Source organism: Lipophrys pholis, assembly GCF_963383615.2.
Source record: "Lipophrys pholis genome assembly, chromosome: 20".
Classification (NCBI taxonomy): Eukaryota; Metazoa; Chordata; class Actinopteri; order Blenniiformes; family Blenniidae; genus Lipophrys; species Lipophrys pholis.
In genome coordinates, this window is record NC_137648.1 from 5035713 (window position 1) to 5052024 (window position 16312).

The following is a 16312-nucleotide window of genomic DNA, read 5'->3' on the forward strand; positions in this document are numbered from 1 at the left end:
GTCCTGCAGGCTCGTCACCAGCCAGAACCTCACCTGACGGACTCTGCAACAACACAAAAAGCTATGAGGAAAGCTGGAAGGGAATTTACATTTGGATTTTAGGTTGTAATCCAAATGTTGCACTTCAGGATGATGTGTGTTTGTTGGCAAACGGTTGGGGTAAGTTTATACACGTTTGTTGTTTCTCACATGTATGTATCTGCACAGATCTGCATGTTTTCCATTGGGAAGTCTGATATCTTCTTACCTCATTCAACAGTATAGTTGAATCTATTTTTGTTGTTCGTCTCCAATGCATGGAAGTGCTGTGAAGTAAATAAATATATATATATATATATATGAAACAAAACTGGATTGAATCTAAAAACAAAAGAACAAAAATGAGCTTATCAGATGATTTCTATGAGATATTTGTTCTCTTTTTTAGGCTTCTATTTCCATTTTTCTCTCTATCACTTCTTCTTCATCACACTTTGAAATGTCCCTGATCCAACATGTTGATTTTGCTTTTAGTTTCACTTGCTTTTATAATTTTTCCCCTCCTCATATTGTTCCTCAAATAAACACTTTCTGCTCTTCAAATATGTGACAAGCGCCTCTCCGATCTGAGCCACCTCTTTTTGATTCACTTCCTCAATCACTGTTATTCTATTACAACAAACAGTCGCTCTTGAACGTAGATGAATGTGTTCCAAGTTATGTCCAATGTTGCAAAACTCACGACAAAAGTCATACTCGAATACTGTTACTACTTCTTTAAAAAGTAGTTGAGTTACTTTACCGGTTTCCTAAACAGAAATCACTATGTTAGATGGGGAAAAAAAACTACTTCTGTGTTACTTTTAGTCGTTGGAATGTCAACAAGCAGTTTGATGTAGTTTGAGCTGGAGAAGCAAAAAGACAAATATATGCCGTATAGTAAATAGTGTGTTGTGAATGTTTGCCGCGAGCTAATACTTTGTGAACTCACTCCCAGAAATTGCAGCTATTGTTTTCTATGTAATGCCTGAATTACACCAAAGATCATCCTGTGACTGTAATTTTATAGTAATTTTTAACATCTTGACAGGTATTATCATAGTTCCTGTGGAGCCGATTAATTTAATCTAATTTGAGCCCCGGGTTACAACTATCTGGATGTTGCTTCTTTATGGAATAAAAAACTGTATCAGATTGAGATTTAAAAGAGAAGACAAAGACCCAGATTATAAAACAACCTACTTTCTTCAGACCTATTTCGTGGGGGAAAAAAACAACCTTGCGTTATATTTGGACTGATAAAGTACTTTCACTATTTGGGCCGATTATTAATTTTTTTTGAAGTAACCAGCTACCATTACCTTACAAAGGAGGGAGGTTGTTAGTTTATGATGTGTTCCCAACACCGACAACATCGGTTGTGTCTTCAAGTTCAGTTTTCTCTACACTAAGATGAACCGATGCAAGAATAATACTTACCAGACACAGATGAGCAGGCAGATGAGCACAATCAACCCAATATTTACACCTAGAAGAGCCTTACAGTCCAGAGATCCCTCAGAGGATCCTCACAGAGGCAAATAAAATGGGACAAAATGAAGTAAAGCCTCAATTTTTCACAATTCAAGTCTTTGAAGCCAGTCCAGTTTGATGTGATTGTTCATTGTTAGAATTGATTCTTAACGTCTTATCGCAAAGGGAACGTAGCAGATAATACTCATTTAAGTGGATTTTGTAATATAGCAACCGGCTGTCATTACCTGTCGTTGGAACAGTGAGACGAAGCCGTTCTGAAGTCTGATTTCCCAGAACGTTTTCAGCCACACAGTAATAAACTCCTCCTTCGGTCACATTAAAGCTGTAAAAGTCTCCTTCAGACACTTTGACGCCTCCATGGTCGCTGGTCTTGAACCAGGTGTAGCTGACAGCAGGTCTGGCTCTGCTGGAGCAGGTCAGGTTCACCCAGCTCCCTGCTGACACCAAACCTGATGGACTGATGGAGGCTGACGTGTCTTTAGGAGCATCTGAGGGAGAGAAATACGTCTCGTATTAACTTTATTCATCAGAAACATCTGAACTCTGATGTGCTGACAGGATCACTTACAAGAAACACTGAGCGTTAACTCTGCCACTGCTGTTTTCACACGTTCTCCTCCATCAACAGGATACACAGCAGAGCAGCTGAGGTTGAATCCATCATGTCGGTCTGACAGAGTGACGTTCTGCTGGATCTTAGTGGTGACGGTTCGCTCTGTGTTTTCCTCTGTTTGGCTGTGAGCGTCTTGTTGGAGGCTCCAGGTGAGTCGAGGAGGGGAGAGTGGACAGGGAGTGGGAGCTGAGCAGGTGATGGTGACAGACTCCGTCTCCTTCAGGTCATTCAGGTTACCTGAGACTTCTAATGTGGGCTTCGGAGGAGAATCTGGAGTTTCACACCAAACACATGTCTTATGCCAACAAAAATCAGAACCAGAATATTTTAAAATGACATATTTTATGGATTATGAATTACAGTTGTAAATATTTTTACATGGACATTTTTCTTTTGAAATGATTCTGACCCAATGAATATAATATACAAATTAATGATGTGTGTATGTTTTTTGAAGTTGGATCCATCTTTAGATAAAACCCAGCAACCTTTGGGCTTGTTACACTTTATAAAGTAAAACTTATTATAGCTTTTCAACATTTACGTGACATTCAGTTCTGAAATTAACTTCAATTTTTCCCTTTTCATCATGATTTCTTTCCAACGTTACAAAGAATTGAACACGTATCGAATCGTAAAAATAAACACGTTTGTAATTATAAGGCTTTGCAGCAATAATGATTAAGTCACTGTTATACATGTGGGAACAAGTGAAAATGTTTATAAATGTAGTGTGGTAATCAGTCGTACCTCCTGATTGTTTTCTGTTTCATACAATGTTCATTCGTGGTTTGCTTCCAGGTGCTAAGAAAGGTAGCATCAGACCAGAGGTCTGCAACCTCTATCACCAAATCAGCCATTTGAGACCATTTTCCACCAGATAATAAGATAACAAAGCGTATAAATGTTAACAATAATGATTAAAGTTTTGCTATAATGACAGAAACTGTTTATGTTTAAAATGTAAAATGTGACTGGTTGATCGCTGTCCAGCCGTTCGGTCCAAACAGGCCGTTAAATTCAAGATTGAGAAGCACAAACGACACCTGGAGTCCCTCACTGGTGTTGCTGAACTTCTCGTGCATGAGCAGAACTACTCAATACGTTTCAGCGTTTCAGAGAAGTTTGTCTTTCCCTGATCACAGAGAGGCTGAAAACGTCAAGCTTCACTTGAAAACGTGGAAACAGGGAAGCACGTGTTCTCGACGGTCACAGTAATGTTTGACAAAAACAATGCAGAAGCCAAGGTTCTGTTTATGCTGCTCACTCTTTTGGATTTAATAGCTCTTCTCCAATAAAGTACAATTACTACGTCATCATCTGGATCCCATGTGAAGATATATTACAAATCAATCTGTAGCTTATTGGAGGTTTTCTTCAAAATGACAAAGTTTTCGACTTGCAAAGCAAAATGTTCTCACCTTTGACGATGATCTTGAGAGGATCACATGCTGCTGTTGCTCTGTAAGGCAGGTTTATGATCCTGAAGAGGTATGTGTCTGTGTAGCTTGTGACTAAATTAGAAAACAGTGTGGTGCAGTTTTTCTCTCTCAGGTTTCCTGTGATATTCATTGGATAAGTTTTCACTGTCCCGTCGCTGTGGAAAACTATGTTTTTCTTTATTCTCCAAATTCCAAAAGTTTCTCTTTTGCCATCAAACTCTTGTCTTGATGAATTAGTGAAGTTACAGGGGATAAGCAGACAAGATCCACGCAGTGCCTTCATCTCCCGTGGCATCGTAACAGACAGCTCTGAACGACAAGCATCCAACACACCTGTGAAATGAAGAGATGAATATGATGTGAAATGGAGAATCATGGTGGGGACCCTCTCATCGGGGGAACATGCAAACTCCTCACAACCTTTTCTCAAAGTGGGTACCGAGAGTACTGGCTACTAGAGCTGCGCAGTATCTTCATGGTTCATCAGAATTGCAATATCAACATGTGTTTTTACCATATTCAAAGAGAGAGAACTGAAATATATTGCCAAGCTCCTCCTGCTGGTGCCCACCCTTCACAGAGACGCTCTGAGGTCACACAGCTTGTGGAGCGTGTAGCTAGGAACACGCTCAAGTTTGTCACCTGGAATGTACGAGGAATGGGCACGCAAATAAAAAGACAAAAAGTGTAACATATTGTGTTAAGTTCATTCTGCCCACTAGATGGTGCACTATGTACACGTTGTACTGTTGTTAAAATCCCGCGAGAGTTGATGACAAGGGCAGAGGCGTCACGGGATCCAAGATGGTGAATAAAGTAACGGAGTAAGGCAGACATCGTGGTGATTATTCTTAATTGAAATACATCTACTACAGGTAGAAAGACAAAACAATACATGGTGTCAGAGTAGCAGATAATAAGCCAACCCGCCGTCGAAAGAAATGGATTCCTACGGTGTTCCTGCTCCACGAATGGACTGGGATTCCACAAACCTACCCGAAGCATGGCGACGCTTCAAGCAGCATGCCGAGCTAATGTTCACCGGTCCCCTGCGAGAGAAGGAAGAGGAGGACAAATGCAGCTATCTTCTTCTATGGATTGGGGAGAAAGGACGTGATGTGTATAATACCTGGACGCTCACGGCAGACGAAGCCAAGAAGTTACAGACGTACTATGATAAGTACACAAATTACATCACACCCAAAGCCAACCCCATCTATGCCAGATATAAGTTTCATGAGAAGATGCAGGGTGAACATGAATCATTTGAACAGTTTGTGACTGAGCTAAAACTGCTTGTTAAGGACTGTGGCTACCCAAACAGTGACGAAATGGTCAGAGACCGGATTGTATTTGCCACTAATTCACCTCATGTTCGTGAGAAACTTCTCAGCCAAGGTGCAGAGCTCACATTGGACAAAGCTACAGATGTAGCCAGGTCCCACGAGCTAGCAAAGCAACAGTTGAAAACTATGGGCCACACCAGAGACCGTGACACTGTTCATGCCATCAGCAGAAGGCCGCACAGGCTAGATAAACAACAGAGAGGCACAAAACCCAAGGAGCATGTTGCTACAGCATACAAGTCATGCAGCTACTGTGGAGGACAACACAGTGCGAAAGATGTCTGCCCAGCCAAAGGAAAGGAATGCATGAAATGCAAAAAGATGAACCACTTCGCCAGAGTATGTAAATCAAGGATCCCTTCACAGTCAGGTTTCCATCGGCAGACATTACACGCCGTCAGAGAGAACACAGAGTATGTTGAAAAGGACACAGATGAGGAACAGAGCGGCTTTTACATCGACAGCATCACAATTGAAAATGAAGGCGAAAGCAATGAGCAAGCGTATGCAGATGTAGAGCTAGGCTCTCCCCCACAAAAAGTGAGATTCAAAGTAGACACGGGCGCACAGGCCAACACCATTCCGGTCAACATCTTTCAGACTCTATTCCAAGATGTGACACTGAAGCCAGCTACACGCAAGCTCACGGACTATGGAGGACATGCACTCAGTGTTGATGGAAAATGCAAGCTGAAATGCAAACACAAAGACAGCACATTGATGTTGGACTTTCACATTGTGGATACCAGTGCCCCACCTGTTCTGGCGATGAAGTCTTGCCGTGACCTAAACCTAGTAAAGATCGTGATGGCTGTGACTGAGGAAATGGACAAAACGGACACTGACTCTCATAGCATTTTAGACGAATACGCTGATGTGTTCCAGGGCATAGGAGAATTTCAAGGTGAATGTAACTTCCATGTCAACCCAGACATAGCACCTACAGTCTGCCCACCACGCAGAATCCCTATTGCTCTACGAGACCGACTCAAAGATGAGCTCGACGACATGGAGAAAAACAATATCATCCGTAAGGTCACAGAACCCACGGATTGGGTGAATGCGCTTGTCATTGTAGAGAAGCCAAAGACAGGCAAGCTGAGAGTGTGTCTAGACCCCAGGCCCCTTAACAAGGCTATACAGAGGCCTCACTACCCCCTGCCCACTTTAGAGGATGTCACCACAAAGCTTGCTGGAGCAAGATACTTTAGCGTCCTAGACGCCAGGTCAGGCTATTGGGCCATTAAGCTGAGCCATGAGTCATCAATGCTAACAACATTTAATACAATGTTTGGCAGGTACCGCTTCCTCAGGCTGCCATTCGGCATAATCTCCGCACAAGACGAGTTCCAGCGACGTGTGGATGAGACCTATGAAGGCCTCAGTGGCGTGGCAGCCATCGTTGATGACATACTGGTTTTTGGAAGGACCAAACAGGACCACGACCGAAACCTGAGAGCCATGCTACAACGCAGCAGAGAGAGGGGCGTGAGGCTAAACCCTGACAAATGCACAATCTGTGTAACAGAGGTCAGTTATTTTGGTCACATACTGTCGCATGAAGGTTTGAAACCGGACCCAAACAAAGTGCAGGCAGTCCAAGAGATGCAGCCACCACAGAACAAGGCCGAGTTAGAAACCGTGCTAGGCATGATCAATTATTTGGCAAGGTTTGCTCCCCACCTGTCAGAGATCAATGCGCCACTGCGACAATTGCTGAAACAGGACAGTGAGTTTGTGTGGGATGCCAACCATGACAGATCCTACCAACAAATGAAAGAGCTGTTAACCCGGCAGCCAGGCCCAGTTCTCTCTTACTTTGACCCCCAGAAAGAGCTGCGGCTCCAAGTGGATGCTTCAAAAAGTGGCCTAGGTGCAGTCATGTTGCAAGACGGCAGGCCAGTTGCTTATGCGTCTAAGTCACTCACCAGCACCGAACAGAACTATGCTCAGATAGAGAAAGAGCTCTATGCTGTACTCTTTGGTTGTAAGCGTTTCCATGAGTACATGTATGGGCGACAAGTAACTGTAGAATCAGACCACAAACCATTAGAAGCAATACTCAGAAAACCACTGGCGGTGGCACCACCACGATTGCAGAGGATGATATTACAGCTACAGAAGTACAATATCAACATCATCCACCGGCCAGGGAAAGACATCCCAGTGGCTGATACGCTATCACGGAAGTCCATAGAGTATTAAGACAAAGCTCTGTGTGAAGGAATGGAGGCCCAGGTGCATACAGTCATCAGCAACATGCCTGTTAGCGATCAGAGACTGACAGAGATTAGGGATACAACCGCTCAGGATCTCCAACTCACAGCCCTGAGAAAAGCCACACTTGATGGTTGGCCCAACACACGGTCCAAATGCCCACCCATCATCCAGGAGTTCTGGAATCATAGAGCTGAGATCTCGGATATCAGCGGCATCATGTTCAAAGGAGAGAAAATCATTGTTCCCCGCAAGCTCAGAGAGAACATGATAGAACGTATCCACTCCAGCCACATGGGTGTTGAAAAGAGTAAGAATAGAGCAAGAGACCTTCTGTTTTGGCCTGGTATGGGTAAGCAAATAGAGGCTGCAGTAGGAGCCTGCAACATATGTCAGGAGAGACGCAGCGCAAACCCTAAAGAGCCCCTGCTATCACACGCAATACCAGAAAGACCGTGGCAGGTGATAGGCACCGATCTATTCACTTGGAACTCCAGAGACTACATCATCATCGTAGATTACTACAGCAGGTTCTTTGAGCTGGAAAGACTATACAGCTGTACTGCAGCAGCTGTGATCACCAAACTGAAGTCCATCATGGCCAGGCATGGAATTGCTGAGACGGTGATCAGCGACAACGGTCCGTGCTACAGCTCAAGTGAGTTCCAACGTTTTGCAGAGACATGGGGTTTCACCCACACCACAACTAGCCCCCATTACCCGCAGAGCAACGGCCTTGCAGAGAAGACTGTCCAGACAGCCAAGAGCATACTGGACAAAGCTAAAGCTGAACATAAAGACCCCTACCTAAGTCTACTAGAATATCGGAACACTCCTGTAGACAACCTGAAATCCCCCGCACAGCTGCTCATGAGCCGGAGGCTTCGTTCCATCCTCCCTGCAACAGCCAAACACCTGCAGCCACAAATTGCTTGCCAACAGACAGTGCGCGAGAGGAGAGAAGCCTGCCAGCAACGCCAGCAAACCTATTTCAACAGGACCGCCAGACCTCTACCTCAGCTACCCCCAGGTAGACCTATCCGGTTCCGCCAGCAGGATGGTTCCTGGAAACCAGCAAGTGTGACACGCCCTGCAAACGCTTACAGGAGCTACCTCATCACCACCAGCACAGGTCAGAGCTACCGACGCAACCGCCGACATCTCAGAGAGGACAGAGGTGATGTTGCAACAGAAGAGATCATCCAGTCACCGGAGCCCACCTTCATCAACATTCCAGTTTCCCAGCCTCAACCTGCGAAACCTCCAGACCTGAACATTAATCCATCTGGTTACATAACTCGATCAGGTCGTGTTGTCAAGCCAAGACAGCTCCTTGCCCTGTAACCTTTGTAAGCTGCTGTTGTGATTTGACAGTGATTTGTTTCCCCCATTTACGTTGTTGAAAGGTGCACATACCTGTTCGAATTACCTGTGATCTATATTTTGACTATTTACATTGGTAGTAATATACTTACCTGTGCATGCTATTTTGGTTTTGGACCTGCCATCCCAGCTATTTGCTCAAGTTAGATTGTTTGTATACGCCATATTGGGTCATCTGGTGTGTTATTTGTGTTTCAGGGACACCCTGGGTCAGGTTTACATGTTTCTTTTGTGTAGAACAATCGTTTTTCTTTTAAGAAGGGAGATGTAACATATTGTGTTAAGTTCATTCTGCCCACTAGATGGTGCACTATGTACACGTTGTACTGTTGTTAAAATCCCGCGAGAGTTGATGACAAGGGCAGAGGCGTCACGGGATCCAAGATGGTGAATAAAGTAACGGAGTAAGGCAGACATCGTGGTGATTATTCTTAATTGAAATACATCTACTACAGGTAGAAAGACAAAACAATACAAAAAGTTTTTGAATACTTAAACAAACTACAGGCAGACATTGTCTTGTTACAAGAGACACACACACCTACAACAGGACATCACAAATTGATATCACCACAATTCCCTCACACATACTCAGCTTGTTTTAACTCCAAGCAGAGAGGCGTAGCTATATTAATCAACAATAAAATACAATTCTCTTGTAAAGACACAATCACAGATCCAGAGGGAAGATTTATAATTATTCACATCTCTCTGCAGAACATAGAGATGTGTATCGCAAACATCTATGGCCCAAATGTTGATGACCCCTCCTTCTATCATAATTTCTTCACCACCCTCTCAACACACTCTGACAAAACACTGATAGTGGGAGGAGACCTCAACATCACCCTCAATCCACAAGTAGACAGAGTTAGTAAAGCAGCAAACACCCGACACTGGGAATCTACAGACATAGTCCAGCAGTACATGAGTGACTATGGTCTTTGCGACGCCTGGCGCACCTCTCATCCCACCCTTAAAGAGTACACCTTCTACTCAGCAGTGCACCAATCCTATTCGCGCTTAGATTACTTTCTGGTGAGTAAATCAGTGATTAAAGACATCCTGGACACACAGATTCACCCCATTACTATCAGTGACCATGCACCTGTCACTATGACAGTTACTAATAGAACAATCACCCCTCCTATTAGACAGTGGAGATTTAACACGTCACTGCTTAAGGATCCAGACTTCCGCACATTCTTTAAAAAACAATGGTCAAATTTTTTAGAAACAAATGACCTGCCTGGTGTCTCTCCCTGCGTCCTCTGGGAGACGGCTAAAGTTGTCATGGGAGGTAAAATCATTTCTTATTCCTCATACAAGACCAAAAGGGAAAAAATAAAGGAGAAAGAACTGGAAGATAAAATCAAATCCATGGAGACAGCTCATGCTGCCTGCAAAGACGACAGCCTATTACTGGAACTAAGAAAATTGAAAATAGAGTTAAACAAAATAATTGAACATAAAACACAATTTCAACTGCAGAGACTACGCTGGGAGAACTTTGAACATGGTAATAAATCCAGCAAACTTTTAGCCAATCAGTTAAAACGAAATAAAGAAAAATGTACGATCCCCTCAGTCCAAACTCAAAATGGTAAAATCACCTTTAACCCACAAGAAATAAACAATACCTTCAGAGAATTCTACAAAAAACTTTACTCTTCACAAATTGATCCTTCACAATCTGAACTAGAGAGCTTTCTGAGCACAGTTGACCTACCAAAATTAAAAGAAGAACAGATCCAAGGTCTAGAAGCTTCCATCTCAATTGAAGAACTGCAGGAAGCTCTCCAGCACATGCCTGATGGTAAAGCTCCAGGACCTGATGGATACCCCACTGAATTTTACAAAGAATTATGGTCTTTACTCTCACCTATTTTTTTCAGAATAATTGAGGAAATTAAAGAATCTTCAACTCTCCCCCAACATATGAACTGTGCAAATATCAGTCTTCTTCTAAAACCGGATAAAGATCCCACACTACCATCTAGCTATCGGCCGATATCACTAATCAATGTAGATCTTAAAATAATGAGTAAAACATTAGCAAGCAGACTGGAAAAAATCACACCCCACATCATACACCCAGATCAAACTGGGTTTATTAAAGGACGACACTCCACTAACAATACACGTAGATTAATTAATCTTATAGACCACTGCCACCACAATAAACAAAAAGCCATTATCACCTCCTTAGATGCAGAAAAAGCCTTTGATAGGGTAAATTGGAAATTTCTACTTGCTACACTACGGAAATTTGGATTTAGAGAAAATTACCTCTCCTGGATAAAAATACTGTATACCTCACCCAGTGCCTGTGTTAAAACCAATGACCAAATGTCCTCAAGGTTCAATCTTGAGAGAGGCACCCGACAGGGGTGTCCACTCTCACCATCTCTCTTTGCAATCTTTATCGAACCACTAGCAGCAGCCATCAGACAGAACAATAACATAAAAGGAATACGAACAGCAAATGTAACACATAAAATATGTCTCTATGCAGATGATGTGCTAATTTTCCTGCAAAACGCACAGATAGAGCAGCTCAGGCTGGTTTAATCCAAAAACAGTTGGAAAATATTTGGATCAGTGTGATAACTGCAAATAATATATGGAGCACAACAAGGATATTGTATGTTATCCCCCTCCCCCCTCCCCCCTCAACCTTTTTCTCTCTTTTCTCTTCTCTCTCTCTTTGAGCGTTCCCCCCCGGTCGTGTGCGGCAGCCATGCCATCTTCTGACGGAGAAGGCAACAGGAGGAGACTCCAGGTCTCTCCCTGTTGCAAGACCAAAATCTGTTCTGACTCCGAAGGCTCTCAATCACATCATATTGTTGGCCCAAGCTGCCGAAGAGGACAAGGGCAAAAAAAAATAATAATAAAAAAAATAAAAAAAGTGGGTACCGAGAGTACTGGCTACTAGAGCTGCGCAGTATCTTCATGGTTCATCAGAATTGCAATATCAACATGTGTTTTTACCATATTCAAAGAGAGAGAACTGAAATATATTGCCAAGCTCCTCCTGCTGGTGCCCACCCTTCACAGAGACGCTCTGAGGTCACACAGCTTGTGGAGCGAGGACAGGGAGCGACTTGAACATCGAGCTCACCTGGGAGGAAGAAGACGCTCAGAAACATGTTGACTGTCATCGTGTTCACGCACAGAGCCGCCATGAAGCTCAGCGCCGCGATCTGCAAACACACATTGTTCCTTTCTTTGTCAGTTTGTTTGGAGAGGACAGTGCACATTATTGGACACTCAGTTATTTTGTGTAAATACGTCACATTAAGCCACGGGCTGCTTTCCTTCCATAGTCCTCGTACATTAAAGACAACAACAATTATTTAACAACAAATAAATATGGACATAGGGTATACAGACTATTTACAACTACACCCGTAATATAAACAACTTCCTCAATCTATAAGGTTAAATAAGGTGATCAGAAGATTGACTACCCTTTAATGATTGTGTGAGCTCTTTTACTAAAATCTACTGAGTGAAACTGTTTAGTTAACTTGGCTTATTAAAGTTCCCAAGACTTGGAAAGTTTAGTATACTTTTTATTTTTAAGTTCACAAAATAGTAAACGCAGCTAGATTCTAACTAAACTTAGCAAGTAGATGTGAAGTAAACTTAACTTACAATTTAAGATGACAATTATTTACCTCTGTTGAGTGCAAATAGGTTTCCTAGATCCGTTTATGTAAGCTCAGTGTTCCACTATTCCAGCTTGTGCACCGTTTCACTGAAATGCTGTTTTGTCCAGTTGTGGTTTGTCTGAACGGAACCTCACAGTCTGCTCTCGTGGCTGATCTGGTTCGAAGATTACTGTCTTTTTGTCTAATAAGTTCTCCCCAAACTGGGAGGGGCCAAAGCATGGAGGGATTTGTAGACTAGACAAGCACGTTTAAAGATTCTGGAGTTTTCAAAACTCAAAAGATGATATTTCTCTAAAATTGGACAATAGTGAGAGGAGTAGGGTTTTTTGGCCAAAACCTTGATGGCTTTTTTTTTATCCAGCTGTTCTACAGGTTTTAGTGCAGCGATGCAAATGTTGCTAAAGAATCCATGATTATATCTGCACGCTGGGAGAGAAAGGAGCTGCTGTGGCGTGTTTTGTCTGTCTTCAGTAGATCATCTCATCCCCAGAGGGAGAGCAGACGATTAAAGCTTTTCATTGGAATTCATCAGAGGAAAAAGAAACTTTATTTTGAAAACTGAGCTTTGTGATGTGCACAGAAAACATGTGCAAGTGACTGTATGCACCATTTTTTACATCTCCACCCAACATTGAGTCATATACTTTTTTGCATAATACATTATATGGTACAAGAACGGTGCTCAGCTTAGACTAGAATTTAAGAAATCCAATTGCACTTAATTACACTAGTTGGTACTCTGGAATTAAACATTTATATTTGCATGTATTTCAACAACTTTGCAGGATATAAGGTTGAGATTAATCATTTAAATGATTTTTACTTGGGTCGCAGTTTACTACTTCATATTTCTCAGTTATTAACATCTGCTTATCAGTACTGTAAAAACCAAGGTTGAATTAATAAATAACTAATGAAGGTCAAGCAGCCATCTCATGAGTTACTTTAAACCAACAGTAAAATATTTAGAAACTCTCAGCAATGACATGGCAAAATACATTAACATCCCATAAAAACAAAACATGTATTTCAAAAAACTGCAGCTCTAAACTGTGAAATTTGATGTTTGAAGTAAATTAATACAATTTTTTACTAAAATAAGGAACAAAAAGTCAAAAAGTAAAACTCACAAAAGGTCTTTCTTCTCATCAGATAAATGGCAGCAGTGTCGTTGGAAGAGAAAAATGGTTTCATTTATACATTTAAAGGTTTAGTATGAAGGTCCATAGCTTCCCTGTTAACAACGGTGCACAAAACCATGACTTCTTCTCGTTCAGCGTTTCATTCAGCTGGTTTTATGTCACCACAACGTTTGAATACACAATTTCCCTGCTGGTACACTGTGAGGGCTTTTTGTTACAAGACTCATGTCATTCTTTCTTGCACTATTTACTCACTGTAGATCACTCTTTCATGATAGATGGGTAGAAAGTTACCAGCAGACGAGTGGACAGTCTGGACCTCAGGAGAGAAGCACTGAAGACTTCCATCGACGCGAATACTTGAACTTATTTACTGTGACATTAAACCGTCTTCAGCTTGGAAAATAACAAAATGTTTTTTTTGGGGTTTTTTTGTGCAAACCAAAAGTGATAAAAGCAGCTTTGTTCCTGCTCACCTGAATAAGAAGCTTGTGACTTTATGTTTTATGAAATATTGGTGAAATACTGAGCCCTTGTTTGTTTTTTATCACTCGATCAAGTACCTGTTCCTCAGGTTCCATGTGTATTTTGTTATAGCTTGCCAAATGCTATTACAGTATTTCCTGCAAAACAAACCACCCACAGTTACTGATGAAGTAATGTTGAACCGTGAACCCCATATGTATCACAGACTACTTACAAAGATTCTGCACATATACATCAATAATTATATATGCATCCAACACTAAGCTGTTCATATGTCACAACAGCTAATAACAATTATATATTATAATTTTTTTTTTTATATGTTAGTCTTTGAAACTTTAGCTGATAAATGTTTAAATAGAAAAATGCAGTCTCTCAAAGCATCAATATATAGGCTCAGCTGGGGTTTTTAAATTTTTTCCCAATAGAGGCCATAATCATAATAATTTAAGTATTAAAAATACATGAACAAAAACAGATGCGTCTCTTTTCAATGTTTAATGAAGAAACTGTAAATGAACTTCTCAGTCAATAAAATATTGGTAAAATCTGGGAATATTAAGCCCTTCAGGAACATGTCATACTGTACAGTGAAGTGTTAAAGAAACAACCTAATAGATTAAACTGTCAGTAACGTTTCATGACCGGACCATTGGATCGAATTGCAGACAGCCTTGACTGACTTCCCTCTTTTAAATGTTGTAATTTGACAAAAAACCCAACAAAAAAACTCTTGACTTCCTTTGTTTCAAGATTGATAGTGACTCCAGTTGTTGGGTTTCTTCTGCTCTGTGGTAACAATCGTCCAAATGACATAGTGTAAAACCTTTTCTCAAGAGGAAATTGGTGCAGTTTGTTCGCACTGAAATATCAACGAGAGCTTGTTCTAATTTGAGAAAAAAACTAACAGAAAAACACACCAAGTCAATGGCGTTACTAGTATGTAATTTCCTGTGTACCAATAAAGAAGTGTTCAGCTGAGAGCAGTTTTCTCAGTCGGCCTTAAAGAACGTTAGCAGAGTTTTAAATTCTAATAAGAAATAAACATTTAGCGATGCGTTGAGGGTTATTTAGTGAATATTGGGTTCGATCATGAATAAGTTGTTGACCGAGTCCTTCAGCACAGCAGCACACAAGATTAAACACTTTTATTGAAAATAAAAGCAGTAAAACATGCATGGAGGATCAAATCTGTACTTTCTCAATCCCTCCCTTGTAAATGTCATTTTAAACCCTCTGTCAGGCAAGTGATGCCATTTTCACCATATTTCTCACTGAAACAGGATCTGTTAGAGTCGGATTTGCAAAATGTGTACAGGGAATGAAGCAGCACGACACTTCTGTTATCTTCTGTTATCTTCTGTTATCTTCTGTTATCTTCTGTTGTCACTTCTGAACTTCTCGTTTATTCAGGGGAAGACTGACGTGTTTTGTCCCTTTGCTCTGAACTAACACCTCTTACTCCCAGGTATGATGCAAAACAAACCCGGATTAATGCCTTCAACAGGTAAACAAGCAACACAACAGAAATTAGGAGCATGTTTAGAAACCCTTGACACGTCACATTGTAGGACAGTATTACTGATTACGACGTAATAACACAATTTCATGGCTGTGAGAGTGAAGTATATCCATTTGAACACTTTTTTACACATTTAAAAAAAAATAAACAAGTTTTTATTTTGGTCAGTTTGACATCTTTTCAAACAGAAAATGAATGGCACAAAATTCCGTTGCATTCAACCTTTGTGACTTGTAGAAAATGTGACCGTTGAATTACCCTTCAAATAGTACGTACGATTCAGACTTTCCACTCTAATCTGCTTTGCGACTGTCCAGTAAAGGGTTCACCACTGTATTGTAAGGACATCCTGAATTCTGTGGACATGTGTGTGTGTGTGTGTGTGTGTGTGTGTGTGTGTGTGTGTGTGTGTGTGTGTGTGTGTGTGTGTGTGTCATTTCTGTTAAAAAAGTGGCAAAGGCCATTCCAGACATGCGGAACACGACGAAGTCATGCAAAGCAGAATAACCATGTATTTACAGAACAACTGGGCCATTTTCATGCTGCATAATTTACCAGCGCTCACAATGGGTGATGATAGGAAGAGGAAGAGGCTCTTGTTGGCAATGCTTTTTCTGATGCGCAGTGGAGCGTGCAATTTAAATGAGATAAAAGCAGAAGAAAAGATATTTTTTATCATGATCGCATCAGATAAAAGAACAAGAAAATAAACCTCAATGCATTAAAGGAGACAATTCTGCTTTCTTTACATTTCTAAATACATTTATTTGATGTGTTACATCCAGACTGCAGATGAAGTTGCAGACGACATCAAACTCAAACGTGTTGGAAACATTTGGTTTTATTGTTGAAGACAATCCTTTTGTCTAAAAACAAATTGTAGCTGCTAAATAATTGTAGAGCGGCAGATAATTTCCCTTTGAAATGAAAATGAAGTACAAGAAGAAGAGGAAATACTTTAAGCCTTGTGGA

The 16312-nt window shown here is 41.3% G+C and overlaps 1 protein-coding gene across 1 annotated transcript in view; it reads right to left on the minus strand.

Moving 5' to 3' along the window:
* The window catches only part of LOC308125604 (sialic acid-binding Ig-like lectin 12), a 13146-nt gene extending 1433 nt beyond the window's left edge, over positions 1 to 11713 (minus strand). Inside the window, exons 1-7 of the mRNA XM_080489485.1 lie at positions 11638 to 11713; positions 3550 to 3903; positions 2084 to 2398; positions 1740 to 2003; positions 1459 to 1546; positions 248 to 305; positions 1 to 43 (exon numbers count right to left, since the gene is read on the minus strand). The exon at positions 1 to 43 is cut by the window's left edge and continues 1433 nt beyond it. Coding sequence (XP_080345611.1) covers positions 1 to 43; positions 248 to 305; positions 1459 to 1546; positions 1740 to 2003; positions 2084 to 2398; positions 3550 to 3903; positions 11638 to 11701 — 1186 coding nt within the window. The 5' untranslated portion in view covers positions 11702 to 11713. The remainder of the gene's footprint in view (positions 44 to 247; positions 306 to 1458; positions 1547 to 1739; positions 2004 to 2083; positions 2399 to 3549; positions 3904 to 11637) is intronic.
* Between the last annotated feature and the right edge of the window lie 4599 nt (positions 11714 to 16312).